Genomic DNA, 16888 nt, shown 5'->3' with positions numbered 1-16888 from the left:
CCTTACATTGAAACGGCATTAGGAATATTGATTGGATTTAGATAGTCATTGAACTGTATTATTTGTCATAATAGAACCTTCTAGAAAATTCGTGATGTCACAGTATGATGTCATAGTCAAACATTCTAGAGCATTTGTGATGTCACAGTATGATGTCATAATCAAACATTCTAGAACATTTGTGTATCTATATATATTCAACAATTCCCTCTCGTCTACACTGCCGGAAATTCAAATAAGAAGAAGAAGAAGAAGAAGAAGAAGAGCTCATTGTTGAACAGATAGACTAAACAACATAGATTGAAGCCTGCATCGCTCAACCAAGGTGCCTTGCTGACCGTTTCGCTGTGGAAAGAGCCGGCAAGTTGATTTACGGCTTTCAGGTGAGGAGGAATTTTCATGTGTCGAGTTGGAGGTGATTTTGGAGACTGGGAAAATACAGTTTTCTTACCTTGTAGTGACGTGAATATTTAGGAAAATAGCTTTAGGATCACTTCTGTAAAGAAAGACTTCGCTGTGGAAGAGAAATAAACCATTTGGATAGCTTTGTTTTACACCAGAGCGGCTGTGGACCTTATTTTTCTTTATCAATGAACATACTACTCACGAGTAAGCAACTTTAACCAGTAGAGTGGTCGGCCCTGATACGTATATTGTGCGTGTGAACTTGACATGAAAAGAAAAAAGGTTAAAAAAAAGTGCAAACTATTTATTATTTCTTTCTTTTACGTGAATCGATACTCGGTAGTACTGATGTGTTTCAGTAAGTACCTTTAAAAGTACCGAATTCGGTACCCATCCCTAGATAGAACCTTCTAGAAAATTCGTGATGTCACAGTATGATGTTTTAGTCAAACATTCTAGAGCATTCGTGATGATGTCACAGTAATGTCATAATCAAACATTCTAGAACATTTGTGTATCTATATATATTCAACAATTCCCTCTGAAGAGCTCATTGTTGAACAGATAGACTAAACAACATAGATTGAAGCCTGCATCTCTCAACCAAGGTGCCTTGCCGACCGTTTCGCTGTGGAAAGAGCCGGCAAGTTGATTTACGGCTTTCAGGTGAGGAGGAATTTTCATGTGTCGAGTCGGCGGTGTAATAGAAAGTAACTGTAACTGTCGATACGTATTTCTCTCCCACCCACCCACCCCCTCCTAATGTACAGTCCCCTCCCCATCATATGTATATACTCTGTCAGGATCTAGGATATTTGAATACCGTTTATGTCACAAATGTATCAGTACTAAATACCTATATGTCCCTATGCCATGATGTCATGTATGTTGTGTATGTCATAAATGTCTATATGAATTGAAAATGGGGGACCCTGATGGAAACAAGACAAACGTCTTTCTCAGGTCTGCATCCCCTTAACAATTGTGTGTATTGAGCCGTACTGTATTGTACCCATTCTGCAATCTGTTAAATAAAGTTTTCATTCATTCAGATCTGGAGATAAGCCCGGAGAGAGGAGCGGCAAGCGGAGCAGTCCAAACCCCGAGGTGCGGACAGAGCTGTGGACATCATGGAGGCCCGCAGGACCACGGGGCTCATCTCTCTGGTCCTGCTCCAGGTAAACCTGTGTGACATCTCGCAGACCCGCATTAGCAATGCTTGTGAATTATTAGAGAAATGGGTAAAACACCAAGTTTACAAGTGTAATATCAATACAGCTAATAAATGATCCTTTGGATGAAAAAAAGTGACAGTCGGCATGTATTCATGAATCACACATAGTGTAAACCGTAATTATTTTCTTTATGCCGAATAGTAGGAAAAAGGCTTGGCAAATGAGAAAGATAATGATTATCTTTCAGTCTGCATATGTGTATATTTTGTATTATGTGTGTGGGCAGGGGCGGACCTTCCTACAGGCGATATAGGCGGTCGCCTAGAGCGCCACCCAGAGGGGGGCGCCAAAAAAAAAAAAAAAAAAATTAAATTTTTTTTTTCTGTGCAGTTTTGGCGCCCCCCTCTATATATGCAACCATTATTTTTACATAAAAAAAATTCTAACATAAGGGAAAATGAGTCAAAAATCTAAAACGGTCAGTCGGTCTGAGCCTCAGCTTTAGGTGTTCACAGTCAGAACATGCTAGAGCGCTGTGCATTGATGGGTATCGGTCAAGTGTTTATAGAATTGAGCGTTGAGGAAAGAAAGACTAACGTTAGAGAACTATGAAGAGGCAAAAGCCATAAAAAAAAGTGGTGAATCTCGCCTAGGGCGCCAAATGTGCTAGGTCCGCCCCTGTGTGTGGGGCTCCAGGGGTTGCGATGCCAGAGTCAGAATAACAGTAATATGGGCCTCTATTTATTCACCTGTTGCCTCACTAAAGATCTTCGTACCGTGGGGTTGTGTCTGTATGAGGCTGTGGGCTCAGGACAGGGAGCACCGGTCCGCCGACTTGTAGCCTTTTCTTTTTTAAACTTTTTTATCTACTTTTTCTCCCAATTTTTTCTATTTTTCTCCCGTCCCCAATTTCGTATTGTCCAATTCTCCCCTCCCCTGTCTCGAATGCTGTTAGGCCATGCCTCCCACAGGCCGGCTGCAATGTGGACCAAGCCTTGCATCACGTGTCCCCTCCGGTACTCGAGGAGGCAGCCGTCGCATCTTTTCACCTGCACAGCGCGGCCTCTCAGCGGCGAGGAGTAACGCGTGGGAGGGACACGCTGCCCTCGTCGCTTCCTGATTCTACTGCGCAGGCGCACCAACCGACCTGTAGGAGTCGCTGTCCACAACGTCCGATCCCCACCCACCAGCTTCCCACCCCCTAATACTGCCAATTGTATTAGTATGAACGACCAGCCAAGCTGGTAGCAACGCAGAGAGCTGGGCTCGAACCCAGCATCTCCTGCGTTGGTGGCGAGCGCCTTGCCCACTGCGCCACCTAGCCGCCCCGACTTGTAGCTTTTTTCTAATCCCATGTGAGATGGGCCTCTTAATGCAGCACATTTATTCATGGTTACAGCCTTACTTTAGCTTTTGTTAAGTTTTCACTCATAGAACAGACCCTTTAATATTCGTGGCAAAGTAATGTAGTGAGTTCTACATATTATGATTATGACTTTTGCATCCTATAGTGTTGTTGGGCTGCTTTGGCTGAAGCAGAGAGCCTCATCAGCTATCAAGTCCCAAAAACTAAAAATGATATCCAATTACAGGTAACACATTGTCTTTACACTTATTTCATGTGTGTGCTTGAGCTTGCCTTACTTAAATGTGTTTTTCATTCAGAGCCACGCCCCTTTATTAGGGATAGCGTGCCAATAAGGAAGTCAATGGGAGGACGGGGAAATTTGCGAACGGTTAAACTATATATCTTAAATTATGGCTATGGGTCTAAAACACCCCTCGCTTATCAATGACTTGCTTGCAGTCAACATGTACAAAACGTATTGTTTTTTCATTGGTACATTTCCGTTTTATACCGTTTTGAATACGAGTATAGTTTTGGAGATGTCTAGTAATTCCAGAGAAATTCCGCGATAATCGGCCTTTACTGGAATACACAAAACATGTAATTTTTCGGCTGATTTATGAATAGTTTTCAAATAAACGCTAGATTATCGATAGTATATCTAGACGCTAGAGAAGCGGGCTGAAAAATCGATTATCCATGCCGTGGATACGGCTAACGTTACGCACACACACACACACACGCTGCGATGGCGGAGAAAAAAACATCTGATTAACCCAAGACTGGTAAAATAGAGTCCTTACTTCACATCAGATGTTCTGCAAAAAGATTAATACAATTCCTGATCGCCATTCCAAATATTGATCGCGTTTGTTGATCTAACATTATAGGACCAAAACACATAATCGACGCTGCTCCCAGTGGGGGGACTCAATGCAATAGCATCCAGCTGCATGCCTGAGAAGTAAAACCTGGACGGACTTATTTTTTTGATGCACAGTCCCACCCAATCCAATCCAATGATGTGCAATACCATCCGGGAGACGATAGGTGGCGGTATTTGCCCTTTTCGAGCTCAGACCCATTCTCAATGATAACGTCAGGCTGGATGGATGAAAAATGTATGGATATTGCTAATAAAATAAATAACAATTAACACTTTGAGTGCCAGCCACGAGAAATCTCCTTAGTTCATGCCATGCGTTGAGTGCCAAGAACGAGAAATCTCGTTATTTAATCGTTATTTTTTTTATTATCGATTTCCATTCATTTTTCATCAATCTAGCCTCACGTTACCATTGGGGATCTATCTGAGCTCGAACAGGGAAAGTACAGCCCCCTATCGTCTCTCCGGATGGTATTGCACCCATTGGATTGGACTGAATGAAATGGATGGGAAAAAAAGAGTCCGGAATCCACATTTTACTTGTCAGGCATGTAACCGGAGACGATTCCATTCATTGCCGAGCCGCAGAACAGCGTGGAATATGTGTTTCCAGTACCCAGCGTTGGATCAATAAACGCAATCGATATTTGGAATGGCGATCAGGAATTGGAATAATCTTTTTGGAGAACATCTGATCTGAGGTAAGGAATCTATTTTACCAGTCTTGGGGATAATCAGAGTTTTTTTCACCTATATATCAACGTGTCCCATATGTGTGTGTGTGTGCTGATCAGGAAATAAGATAATAGATTTTTCAGCCCGCTTCTCTAGCGTGCATAAGTACACATACTATCGATAATCTAGCGTTTATTCGAAAACTATTCATAAATAGGCCGAAAAATGACAACGTGTTTTGTGTATTCCACTAAAGCGTGATTCCTGCAAAATCACCTTTTTTTTCTGGAAGTTTCAAAAAACGAGCGTTTTTCAAAATGGTATAAAACGGAAATGTACCGATTAAAAAAACAATCCGTTTTGACAATGTTGACTGCAAACAAGTCATTTATAAGCGACGGGCGTATTAGACACAGCCATAATTTAAGATATAGTTTATGCGTTCGCAAATGTGCTCGCCCTCCCATTGACTACAGCGCCGGCACTCAAGCGCTAAATCGTGCGCCCCCTGCTGGCACTCAAAGTGGTAAAACCCGAGTTTTCTCGGGTCTTGGCACTCAACGCATGGCGAGTTTACCCAAATAATCTCGTGGTTGGCACTGAATGGGTTAGAGAGCAGGACAGCACTCCCAATTTGACCTTGCATTGTCATAAGGACGTTTCAGGCAAGACACTTCTTCAGCGTGTATCTGGCAAACATTCTAATCTATAGTTTAGAATTATATTCATTGCACACACATCCACATGTACACACTCACTTTAAACATTGACATTTAACATTCACTTTAGACACTTAGAACACTTTTTAACACGACACCATGTTTTATATATGTATTACTAAAGGATTTGCACTATACACTACATCTCTACCTAATTTTTGCATTTTGGTTGCATGTTGTACTTTAGTTTGTATATTGTATATTAAAATGTACAAACTAATTTACAAAAATGTATACAACATTTTTTGTCTTTATTCTTTTGACTTGTTACTGTATGAAGCACAACTTCAGGCGCCTCATACAGAACCAAGCATTTAACTGTAATGTACCTTATATGTGACAAATAAAACAAAACTTGAAAATAGTCACAGTCGACCCCAGCCAGCCCTCCTGGTGGGATGTACTGTACTGTACCTGTCTGGATGGCTGGGGCCGCCTATAATCAACCCCACCCGTGACTATAGAATGTTCGTCAGATACACGCGGAATAAGGGCAATAAAACCTCACCTCGGAGCGTCGTCCTGATCTTGACATACACTGACCATTCAGCACCCAGTCTTTAGTAATCCAATTGTGAGTAGTTTTCTCGGGTTATATTTTTCTATTTTATTTGAAACAATGTTTTTATACAGTGTATAATATAGGAGGGCATTATGCCACATAATACCACATAATATCACCAAGATTATTGGTGGGAATGATTAATTATTATTTCAAGAAACCCTGGCAAGACTGTACAATAGACAATGTTGAATGTAAGAATCAAATTCAGTGACATAAAGTAGTATAATTATGCTTATGGTATGTAATTACTCAAACAGAACAGTTCCAAACTGGGCACCCATCAACTTCTAGTCCTGGAATTTCCACATGTTTTCAACGGTGGTTTGAATCGGAGGAAGAGGGCTTGGGTTCTTCCAGATATAAAAGTCCCAGAAAACGACAACGGCCCGTATCCAAAAGTCATGGCGCAGGTAACTACTATTCACAATGAAATCTATGACCTTTGCAATAGTCAAACATATATTCTTGAATCAATACTTAAATTGTTTGTAGCACATGACTAAAACATTTTTTGAATAAACTTTCGGACTTTCTTGTCGTTCTTATTTTCTAATTTAGATCAGGTCAAACTTGGACAGACGGTTTGCTATCAACTACAAGATCTCTGGGCCAGGGGCTGACGAACCTCCGGAGGGCCTGTTCACCATCAACCAGGGATCTGGATGGATGTACGTGACCCAGCAACTGGACAGAGAGAAGAAGGCTGAATACAGGGTGAGTTGAGGCAAAATTCAGAGAACCGCGTAATAACAACACACAGTATAATTATTTTATATTGTTCATCCATCACCAATCCATTACTTAAAGTAATACGGCAACATTATGGGAAATGTGATTACCGTCTTTTCCAGAGTCCGACAAGAAGATGGACACCAATTTCCTGCAAGCTAGTTTACTGTAGCTTAGCACAAATGAATGGAAGCGGATACGGACCACTAGCCTAGCTTAAAACTCTGGGAGAGGTGCTCTTGGCCAACAGCTCTGCTAGCTGGTCCGTATCCGCTCATTTGTGCTAATCTAGGCTAGTTTGCAGCCAGATAGCTTGCTTCCTGAACGCACACAGAGAGGAAATCTTCTTGTCTGACTCTGGAGAAGACGCTGAGCACATATCCCATAATGTTGGCGTGTTCCTTTAATGTAGCATGTTTGTTTGTGCTCTGTGGTGTTTCCTAGTTGTTGGCCCATGCCCTGGTCCAGGGAACCCAGGTTGAAAAACCCTTGGATGTCATTATCAAAGTCATTGACCAGAACGACAATAGACCTGTATTCAGCCAAGACCCCTCCCACGGCCACGTCAGCGAGGGCACAGCCATCGGTGAGATCGTTATTTAACCCTTTCACTACCACACTACAAAGGGTTAACCCTTTCACTACCACACTACAGATGGTTAACCCTTTCACTACCGCACTACAAAGGGTTAACCCTTTCACTACCACACTACAGATGGTTAACCCTTTCACTACCACACTACAAAGGGTTAACCCGTTCACTACCACACTACAGATGGTTAACCATTTCACTACCACACTACAGATGGTTAACCCTTTCACTACCACACTACAGATGGTTAACCCTTTCACTACCACACTACAGATGGTTAACCATTTTTTTTTACTACCACACTACAGCTGGTTAACCCTTTCACTACCACACTACAAATGGTTAACCCTTTCACTACCGCACTACAGATGGTTAACCCTTTCACTACCACACTACAGATGTTTAAGCCTTTCACTATCACACTACAGATGGTTAACCCTTTCACTACCACACTACAGCTGGTTAACCCTTTCACTACCACACTACAAAGGGTTAACCCTTTCACTACCACACTACAGAAGGTTAACCTTTCACTACCACACTACAGATGGTTAACCCTTTCACTACCACACTACAGATGGTTAACCCCTTCACTACACCACCACTATCGCACTACAAATGGAACCATTTCACTACCACACTACAAAGGGTTAACCCCTTCACTACCACACTACAGTTGGTTAACCCTTTCACTACCACACTACATATGGTTAATCCCTTCACTACCACACTACAAATGGTTAACCCTTTCACTACCACACTACCGAAGGCGGAAACCCCATGACAACATACCAGGGATGGTCCTAAACAAATTCTCAGTCCACCAATAGTTATAGGATTTGTCAACTAATTGATACATTTATTTCATCAACACATCTGTCAAATTTCTATTTCCCTGCGTCATACAGAAGGACCTGTTTAAATCTAGTGCTTACCAGAGATGTGCTTATCATTTATCAGGAAATAACTTGTTCAGCTTGAAAAGAAAAGCATAAAAATCAACTAATCGGCTAGCAACATCTTGACTGAGACCAAACCTAGCGATTACCTATGAGGGAGACAGCCTTACACCATACATCATTTCAATATGTAATACACAACACATCCATATTACAAAAAGTGCTACAGATTTGAGACTTGAGTAACAGATGGTTATTGGATATTGTTAGATCCTGATCAAACTGGCCAGTATCACGTCTTCATCTGTTTTGGCTCTCCATCCAATTCCTCTGCGTTGTGTCATTTTAATGGTCCTGACGTCTCTCCGACACTGGCTGATAAGATCCTTATCTCCCCCGTTAGTGCAATCCATAAACCATACTAATTCTCCACCTCCGTAAGAATTCGACACTTCGACAACGTGAAATACCTTACAAGGAAAAGCGTGGTTTTATTTGATAAACAGAAACCTCAGCTCAGATGTTAAAGGGGAACTATTTTACTATTTCTTTCACTATTTGGGCACTTTTACACAATTCCTGTGAGTCTATGGAACACCTCTGTAATATATATATTTTTTTTATTCATTGTTTTGTATTTCTAATCAAGTCCTCAAAAACTGCATTTTTCTACCTCAAGATCTCGAGCTGTTTTGAGCCTGGGCTCCTAAACCACTGCGCAGCGTCGGCCCCGGCTGAACATTAACATGCAGCGGTGTCTCTCTGACATCACATATAGGGCACATTTTCAAATGACTCAGTTCAGTGAGGGTGAATATTGTGAGAGGAGAATTGGAAGAATGCGCCAATATGAGAATTTTGAGACATAGATCATATTAATATAAGTTCACATAGCTAGGAAACAATGCTAAACACTCAAAAAGGCCATTTATAAGATAGTTCCCCTTTAACAGATTGTATTGTCCTTGAAGAGTCTATTCTAATGATCTTTCGGTGTGTTCAGATTATCGTCCTTTTGCTGTTATGTCCAATAGTGGTCAGGCCTGGTCGTTAGCCTGAACCCTCCTCGTGTTAGCCGAAGCTAATGATGATGTGGCATTCTTCCCCCCCCCCCCCCCCCCCCCTCTCTGTGATGGGAGGAGAGAGCGTCTTCTGTGTGATCTCAGTCCTACTCGCTCTTGGTCAGATTCTAGTCTGCCCTACACCCGGAAACACCGTTCGACTTATAGATCTTCGCCGTAGCAACGACGGCCCGCCTTCTGGTTGTCATGCGACGTGCTGTCATGACAACTGCGTTAATAACCTTTACACACATTTCACGTTTCATTAAGATGAACCTCTCTCCCTCCTGCTCTGGGAGACACTCGCTCTTATCTCAGATGTTCTTACAAGGAATGTCAACAAACATTCGGCTGGCTGCTAAACATTCTGCTGGCTACTGCCTCTGAACCGCTTCTTCTATCACCGTCTTCCATGCACATTTCGATCTCACCGTTTTAGCTGTGATCATCTCCCCCCAATCTATACATCACATACATTGAAAAAGCACCCCAAATCCTTCAATATGGTCCGATTTTGGATACCTAGCCTTATTACCCACTCATTGGTGATATTGCTGAATGGTAGGCTCCTCTCTCGGCACAATCCATGCTGTGATATTGTTGAATGGCACTTAACATGTTTACACATTTAAACATACTCAAAAGGTGCGCTTGCTTATTTCAGGGGTTGTACAGACTGAAGTGTGGCCCCATTACTTTATATTGGTTTTGTGGCGAACCAGCCAGAGCTGCAGGTATCCAGTGTGAAGAACAGCATGGACTGTGCTGTGTGTGTGTGTGTGTGTGTGTGTGTGTGTGTGTGTGTGTGTGTGTGTGTGTGTGTGTGTGTGTGTGTGTGTGTGTGTGTGTGTGTGTGTGTGTGTGTGTGTGTGTGTGTGTGTGTGTGTGTGTGTGTAGGTGTGTGTGTGTGTGTGTGTGTGTGTGTGTGTGTGTGTGTGTGTGTGTGTGTGTGTGTGTGTGTGTGTGTGTGTGTGTGTGTGTGTGTGTGTGTGTGTGTGTGTGAAAGCACTAAAACGTACGTGTACATGATGCCATATGTCCTTCATTCATTGGGGGGGAACTATACATGACCCACTATCATGAGGACATAATGTGCTCCAATGATTCCTCATTAGTTCCTCCTGCTTGATCGCTATCATTGTGCCTCTTGGCGTGTTTCTGATAAAGGTTTAAACTTGAGTCCTCCCAACTTGATTTCATTTCAAATATAATTTGCCAGTTCAAAATAATCTATTCCCTTTGCTTCAAACCACCCAGATCATCCCTTCATGAGGGTCACGGCTGTGGATCTAGACGACCCAGAGACCTATAACGGCATCGTTAGCTATCGGATACTGACTCAGGTGCCGGCGCTCCCCCGGCCAGCGATGTTTGATATAAACCCAGTGAGCGGAGTGATCCGTGTGGCAGCATCCGGACTGGACAGAGAGGTAAAGTAGTTCCTACAGCAATGTCCTCTTCCACGCCTCTATTGTTCACTTTGTCATCCATCCATACTAGGGGCGGGACAAAAGGTCCATACTGCCATATATCGCCGTACATCCTCCACATGTTATCGATACTTTTCTCTCTATATGTTTTTTTTTTAAAGAAGATGTTTTCTTTTTCTTTTTTCTTGACAATCCCATTTTACTGCGACAAAAATGATTGGAATGAGGTGAACAGACTGAAAACGTTATCTTATTTAGATGAAACAGATGATGCATATATTTTGTTTTTATTGCAGATGGTAACAAAGTTCTCCGTTGGGCACATAATTCATAATTAATAATCAAGTTGCGGTCGGTGTGTATTAAAGAGCCACTATGCAATTTTTGTTGTACATTGTTTAATATACAATTGGGCAGTTTGAGACGCACACTAAATAATCTGATACGCTTTCATGTCAATTCTGTGGAAAAATACATAATCCCTGCTTTGTGCCTTTTCATGGGTATCTTTTCTTCTTCAGTTACATATATTGTGTATATTAGGATTACATTTCTTGCAATATATTGATTATCGCAGATATTGTGTATCTGAGTGATATTATCATTATGGAGGGCTAGATATCAGTATCGTATTGTGAGTTACTCTTATCATCCCATCCCTAATCCATACTGTACATAGATCTTCATTCTAACCCCCCCCCCCCCCCCTTCTTACATTTACATCTAGACTCATCCAAAGTACACGCTGGTCATCGAGGCTGCTGATGTGGAAGGGAGAGGGCTCACAACCTCCTGCACCGCTATCATCACCATCACTGACAGCAACGATCACGCCCCGCAGTTCACCGTGACTGATGTGAGTACATGAGTGTAGAGCGTCTACACACACAGTAGAGATGGGGCTCCAGGTCACCGTGACTGATGTGAGAACATGAGTGTAGAGCGTCTACACACACAGTAGAGATGGGGCTCCAGGTCACCGTGACTGATGTGAGAACATGAGTGTAGAGCGTCTACACACACAGTAGAGATGGGGCTCCAGGTCACCGTGACTGATGTGAGAACATGAGTGTAGAGCGTCTACACACACAGTAGAGATGGGGCTCCAGTTCACCGTGACTGATGTGAGAACATGAGTGTAGAGCGTCTACACACACAGTAGAGATGGGGCTCCAGTTCACCGTGACTGATGTGAGAACATGAGTGTAGAGCGTCTACACACACAGTAGAGATGGGGCTCCAGGTCACCGTGACTGATGTGAGTACATGAGTGTAGAGCGTCTACAAACACAGTAGAGATGGGGCTCCAGTTCACCGTGACTGATGTGAGTACATGAGTGTAGAGCGTCTACACACACAGTAGAGATGGGGCTCCAGTTCACCGTGACTGATGTGAGAACATGAGTGTAGAGCGTCTACACACACAGTAGAGATGGGGCTCCAGGTCACCGTGACTGATGTGAGTACATGAGTGTAGAGCGTCTACACACACAGTAGAGATGGGGCTCCAGGTCACCGTGACTGATGTGAGTACATGAGTGTAGAGCGTCTACACACACAGTAGAGATGGGGCTCCAGGTCACCGTGACTGATGTGAGTACATGAGTGTAGAGCGTCTACACACACAGTAGAGATGGGGCTCCAGGTCACCGTGACTGATGTGAGTACATGAGTGTAGAGCGTCTACACACACAGTAGAGATGGGGCTCCAGTTCACCGTGACTGATGTATACAGTATATAACTTATATGATGGTATACAGTAGATAACTTATAAAATGAAAACGAACGAAAAAAAAGAACACAAAAAAAAGAACGAACTAAAACAAAAATGCAAAAAAACGAACAAACTAAAACGAAAAGGCAAAGAAAAGGCAAAAAAATGAACAAACTAAAACGAAAACGCAAAAAAACGAACGCAAAAAAAAGAACGAACTAAAACGAAAACGCAAAAAAACGAACAAACTAAAACGAAAACGAAAAAGAACAAAAAAAAAAAAGTACGCAAAAAAATTAACGAACTAAAACGAAAACGAACGCAAAAAAAGAACACAAAAAAAGAACCCAAAAACGAACGGAAAAAAAGTATGCAAAAAAATTTACTAACTAAAACGAAAACGAACGCAAAAAAAAGAACACAAAAAAACGAACGAACTGCAAAAAAACGAACGAACTAAAACGAATACAGTAGAGATGGGGCTCCAGGTCACCGTGACTGATGTGAGAACTTGACACAGTAGAGATGGGGCTCCAGGTCACCGTGACTGATGTGAGTACATGAGTGTAGAGCGTCTACACACACAGTAGAGATGGGGCTCCAGTTCACCGTGACTGATGTGAGTACATGAGTGTAGAGCGTCTACACACACAGTAGAGATGGGGCTCCAGGTCACCGTGACTGATGTGAGAACATGAGTGTAGAGCGTCTACACACACAGTAGAGATGGGTCTCCAGTTCACCGTGACTGATGTATACAGTATATAACTTATATGATGGTATACAGTAGATAACTTATAAAATGAAAACGAACGAAAAAAAAGAACACAAAAAAAAGAACGAACTAAAACAAAAATGCAAAAAAACTAACGAACTAAAACGAAAACGCAAAAAAACAAACGCAAAAAAACGAACAAACGAAAACGCAAAAAAAGAACGAACTAAAATGAAAACGAAAAAGAACAAAAAAAAAAGTACGCAAAAAGATTAACGAACGAAAACGAAAACGAACGCAAAAAATAACACAAAAAAACGAACGGAAAAAAAGTATGCAAAAAAATTTACGAACTAAAACGAAAACGAACGCAAAAAAAAGAACACAAAAAAACGAACGAAAAAAAAGTACGCAAAAAAACGAACGAACTAAAACAAAAATGCAAAAAAACGAACGAACTAAAACGAATACAGTAGAGATGGGGCTCCAGGTCACCGTGACTGATGTGAGAACATGAGTGTAGAGCGTCTACACACACAGTAGAGATGGGGCTCCAGTTCACCGTGACTGATGTGAGTACATGAGTGTAGAGCGTCTACACACACAGTAGAGATGGGGCTCCAGGTCACCGTGACTGATGTGAGAACATGAGTGTAGAGCGTCTACACACACAGTAGAGATGGGGCTCCAGGTCACCGTGACTGATGTGAGTACATGAGTGTAGAGCGTCTACACACACAGTAGAGATGGGGCTCCAGGTCACCGTGACTGATGTGAGAACATGAGTGTAGAGCGTCTACACACACAGTAGAGATGGGGCTCCAGTTCACCGTGACTGATGTGAGTACATGAGTGTAGAGCGTCTACACACACAGTAGAGATGGGGCTCCAGGTCACCGTGACTGATGTGAGTACATGAGTGTAGAGCGTCTACACACACAGTAGAGATGGGGCTCCAGTTCACCGTGACTGATGTATACAGTATATAACTTATATGATGGTATACAGTAGATAACTTATAAAATGAAAACGAACGAAAAAAAAGAACACAAAAAAAAGAACGAACTAAAACAAAAATGCAAAAAAACTAACGAACTAAAACGAAAACGCAAAAAAACAAACGCAAAAAAACGAACAAACGAAAACGCAAAAAAAAAAAAAGCAAAAAAAGAACGAACTAAAACGAAAACGAAAAAGAACAAAAAAAAAAGTACGCAAAAAGATTAACGAACGAAAACGAAAACGAACGCAAAAAATAACACAAAAAAACGAACGGAAAAAAAGTATGCAAAAAAATTTACGAACTAAAACGAAAACGAACGCAAAAAAAAGAACACAAAAAAACGAACGAAAAAAAAGTACGCAAAAAAACGAACGAACTAAAACAAAAATGCAAAAAAACGAACGAACTAAAACGAATACAGTAGAGATGGGGCTCCAGGTCACCGTGACTGATGTGAGAACATGAGTGTAGAGCGTCTACACACACAGTAGAGATGGGGCTCCAGTTCACCGTGACTGATGTGAGTACATGAGTGTAGAGCGTCTACACACACAGTAGAGATGGGGCTCCAGTTCACCGTGACTGATGTGAGAACATGAGTGTAGAGCGTCTACACACACAGTAGAGATGGGGCTCCAGTTCACCGTGACTGATGTGAGTACATGAGTGTAGAGCGTCTACACACACAGTAGAGATGGGGCTCCAGTTCACCGTGACTGATGTGAGAACATGAGTGTAGAGCGTCTACACACACAGTAGAGATGGGGCTCCAGTTCACCGTGACTGATGTGAGAACATGAGTGTAGAGCGTCTACACACACAGTAGAGATGGGGCTCCAGGTCACCGTGACTGATGTGAGTACATGAGTGTAGAGCGTCTACACACACAGTAGAGATGGGGCTCCAGTTCACCGTGACTGATGTGAGAACATGAGTGTAGAGCGTCTACACACACAGTAGAGATGGGGCTCCAGTTCACCGTGACTGATGTGAGAACATGAGTGTAGAGCGTCTACACACACAGTAGAGATGGGGCTCCAGGTCACCGTGACTGATGTGAGTAGATGAGTGTAGAGCGTCTACACACAGTAGAGATGGGGCTCCTCGAGTGAAGTGATCATTAGCCTAAACAAAAAGGGGCATTTCACCATTCTCTTCCATCCATGTTTCACACAGTCACACAACGTCTGTCCTCATGGGCTTAAACAACTCCCTCCATCTCCTCCACCTCTCATCAAACCTTGCCTTCCGTTGTCTCAGTGCGTACCTCAACCTTTCCATCACATAGATCTCATGAATCACTTCCATCCATTCTCCCTCCGTCGGCACCACCTGACTCCTCCACTTCCTTGTGAGCCTGTTTGGTTGCCACCCTTAATAAGTAAAAAAAAAATTACTCCTCATCATTGTCCCTTATGTTGAAATCTATTTTCCCTAAATAAATCACTTTTTTAATGGTATTTCGACTTCAAATTATTTTCATAGAGGGAGAATGGAGGAGCAATCCCAGATGATATGATGGTGGTCGGCGTCTTTATTCCAGTATTCCCTCCGACAGCTCCTTCTTTGAGAGGGTGTGATCAAGAATCTGACAGTGTTTTTCATCTCAAATTCTCTCCCAAGTGTTTCCACTGTTGTTTACATATTTGCCCCCATTCATCTATCATTATAGTAAAATGCACTCCCTGTTCCCAGTTCTCGTTGATACATGTTGTGTTTATCAATTTCAGGTTCTGTAGTCCATTTCATACTTTCGCTATGATCCTTCTACACGGCTCCGAATTGTATGCTGCTATGAATACCTTCAACACGCCTTCTTCTATGATTCTTCTATGATCTTTTGTAATGGTTTGATTTAAATAGTGACATGCCTTGGAGATATCTACAGAAGCCATGGTTTCCAAATCCATGTCTCAGTTCCAGCTCCTCAAAACATTCGATTACCCCCTTGGTGGACAGCGAGACCTTCCTGCTTCCATCTCTCAAACCCCCCCCATCTGTTTGGGATGAACGTATCCTGTGTATTCAGGGTAAATGACTGTGATAACAGACACAGAGGGATGTGTTTCTGTCCTGCTCTTCTCCTCAGATGTCTGCGTCAGTCCCTGAGAACGGGGAGCCAGGTGTGGAGGTGGCCAGGCTGAAAGTGACCGACCAGGACGAGCTCGGCTCCCCTAACGCCAACACCAAGTACTCCATCATCAGAGGCAACAAGGGAGGACACTTCGCCATCAGCACAGGCCCCGGCAACATGGAGGGGATCCTGACTACGGCCAAGGTGGGGGGGGGGGGAATGTCAGACTCTCTTATCTGTTCTCGGTATTAACTGTTCAGCTGATCTTCCTGCCGGATGTCTGCTGGGAAGTGAAAGAACTCCATCACAAAAGAGCATTTTTTTTTTACGGGCTATAACGTACTGTATATTATGCCAGTTAGGGTACAGCCCCTCACCTGCACCTTGTGTCTACTGTTTACTCTTACTCATAGTATATATTCAGATTTAAATGTATTGCCATTATCATGTCATTATTATTATTTTTGTATCTATTGTCAATAATTATTTTATTGTAACACATATTATAACCTTTTTTTACACTGTTTATTTCTCACAATTTTATACTCAGATATTGCATTGCCTATATTTATGTCTTTCTTACCCTGCCCATACCCCTCCCCCATGCGGCTGTGATGCCCACATTTCCCCAATGGGATCAATAAAGGAACATGTCTTCCTTGTAGAAGCCACATGGCTTTGGGAAGAGAGGGTGACCTGAATCTGAATGATCGCACTGTAAAACTCCTAAAGGGAATGGACTCTCAACCCCCCTCAAAATACTGACCGCTATGAAAGCCAGAGACAAAAAATGCTCTGAGTTTCGTAAAAGTCAGTCAAAGCTTACCAAAAGCACGAGCAGTGAACTCCAAGACCACGTGACTGAACTCAAACTAGAAAGAAACAGACTAAGAAATG

At 42.5% G+C, this 16888-nt stretch overlaps 1 protein-coding gene and 1 long non-coding RNA gene across 2 annotated transcripts in view; both read left to right on the top strand.

The window, feature by feature from the left end:
* The first annotated feature begins 313 nt into the window (after window positions 1-313).
* LOC311241421 lies at window positions 314-1486 on the top strand. The gene is made up of 3 exons (XR_014620538.1): window positions 314-383; window positions 1014-1071; window positions 1458-1486. It is a non-coding gene; the product is annotated as an uncharacterized lncRNA (long non-coding RNA).
* A 49-nt stretch (window positions 1487-1535) lies between these two features.
* Window positions 1536-16888, top strand: part of LOC311241624 (B-cadherin-like) — a gene marked incomplete at both ends in the record, with an annotated part of 29482 nt that continues 14129 nt past the window's right edge. Inside the window, 6 exons of the mRNA XM_084330500.1 lie at window positions 1536-1583; window positions 6332-6487; window positions 6947-7088; window positions 10312-10484; window positions 11212-11340; window positions 16007-16195. Of these exons, the coding sequence (XP_084186626.1) occupies window positions 1536-1583; window positions 6332-6487; window positions 6947-7088; window positions 10312-10484; window positions 11212-11340; window positions 16007-16195 (837 nt within the window). The remainder of the gene's footprint in view (window positions 1584-6331; window positions 6488-6946; window positions 7089-10311; window positions 10485-11211; window positions 11341-16006; window positions 16196-16888) is intronic.

The sequence above is a fragment of the Notolepis coatsorum genome, assembly GCF_963971535.1.
Source record: "Notolepis coatsorum genome assembly, chromosome: 15".
Taxonomy (NCBI): Eukaryota; Metazoa; Chordata; class Actinopteri; order Aulopiformes; family Paralepididae; genus Notolepis; species Notolepis coatsorum.
This window is presented reverse-complemented; position numbering and strand designations above follow the sequence as displayed.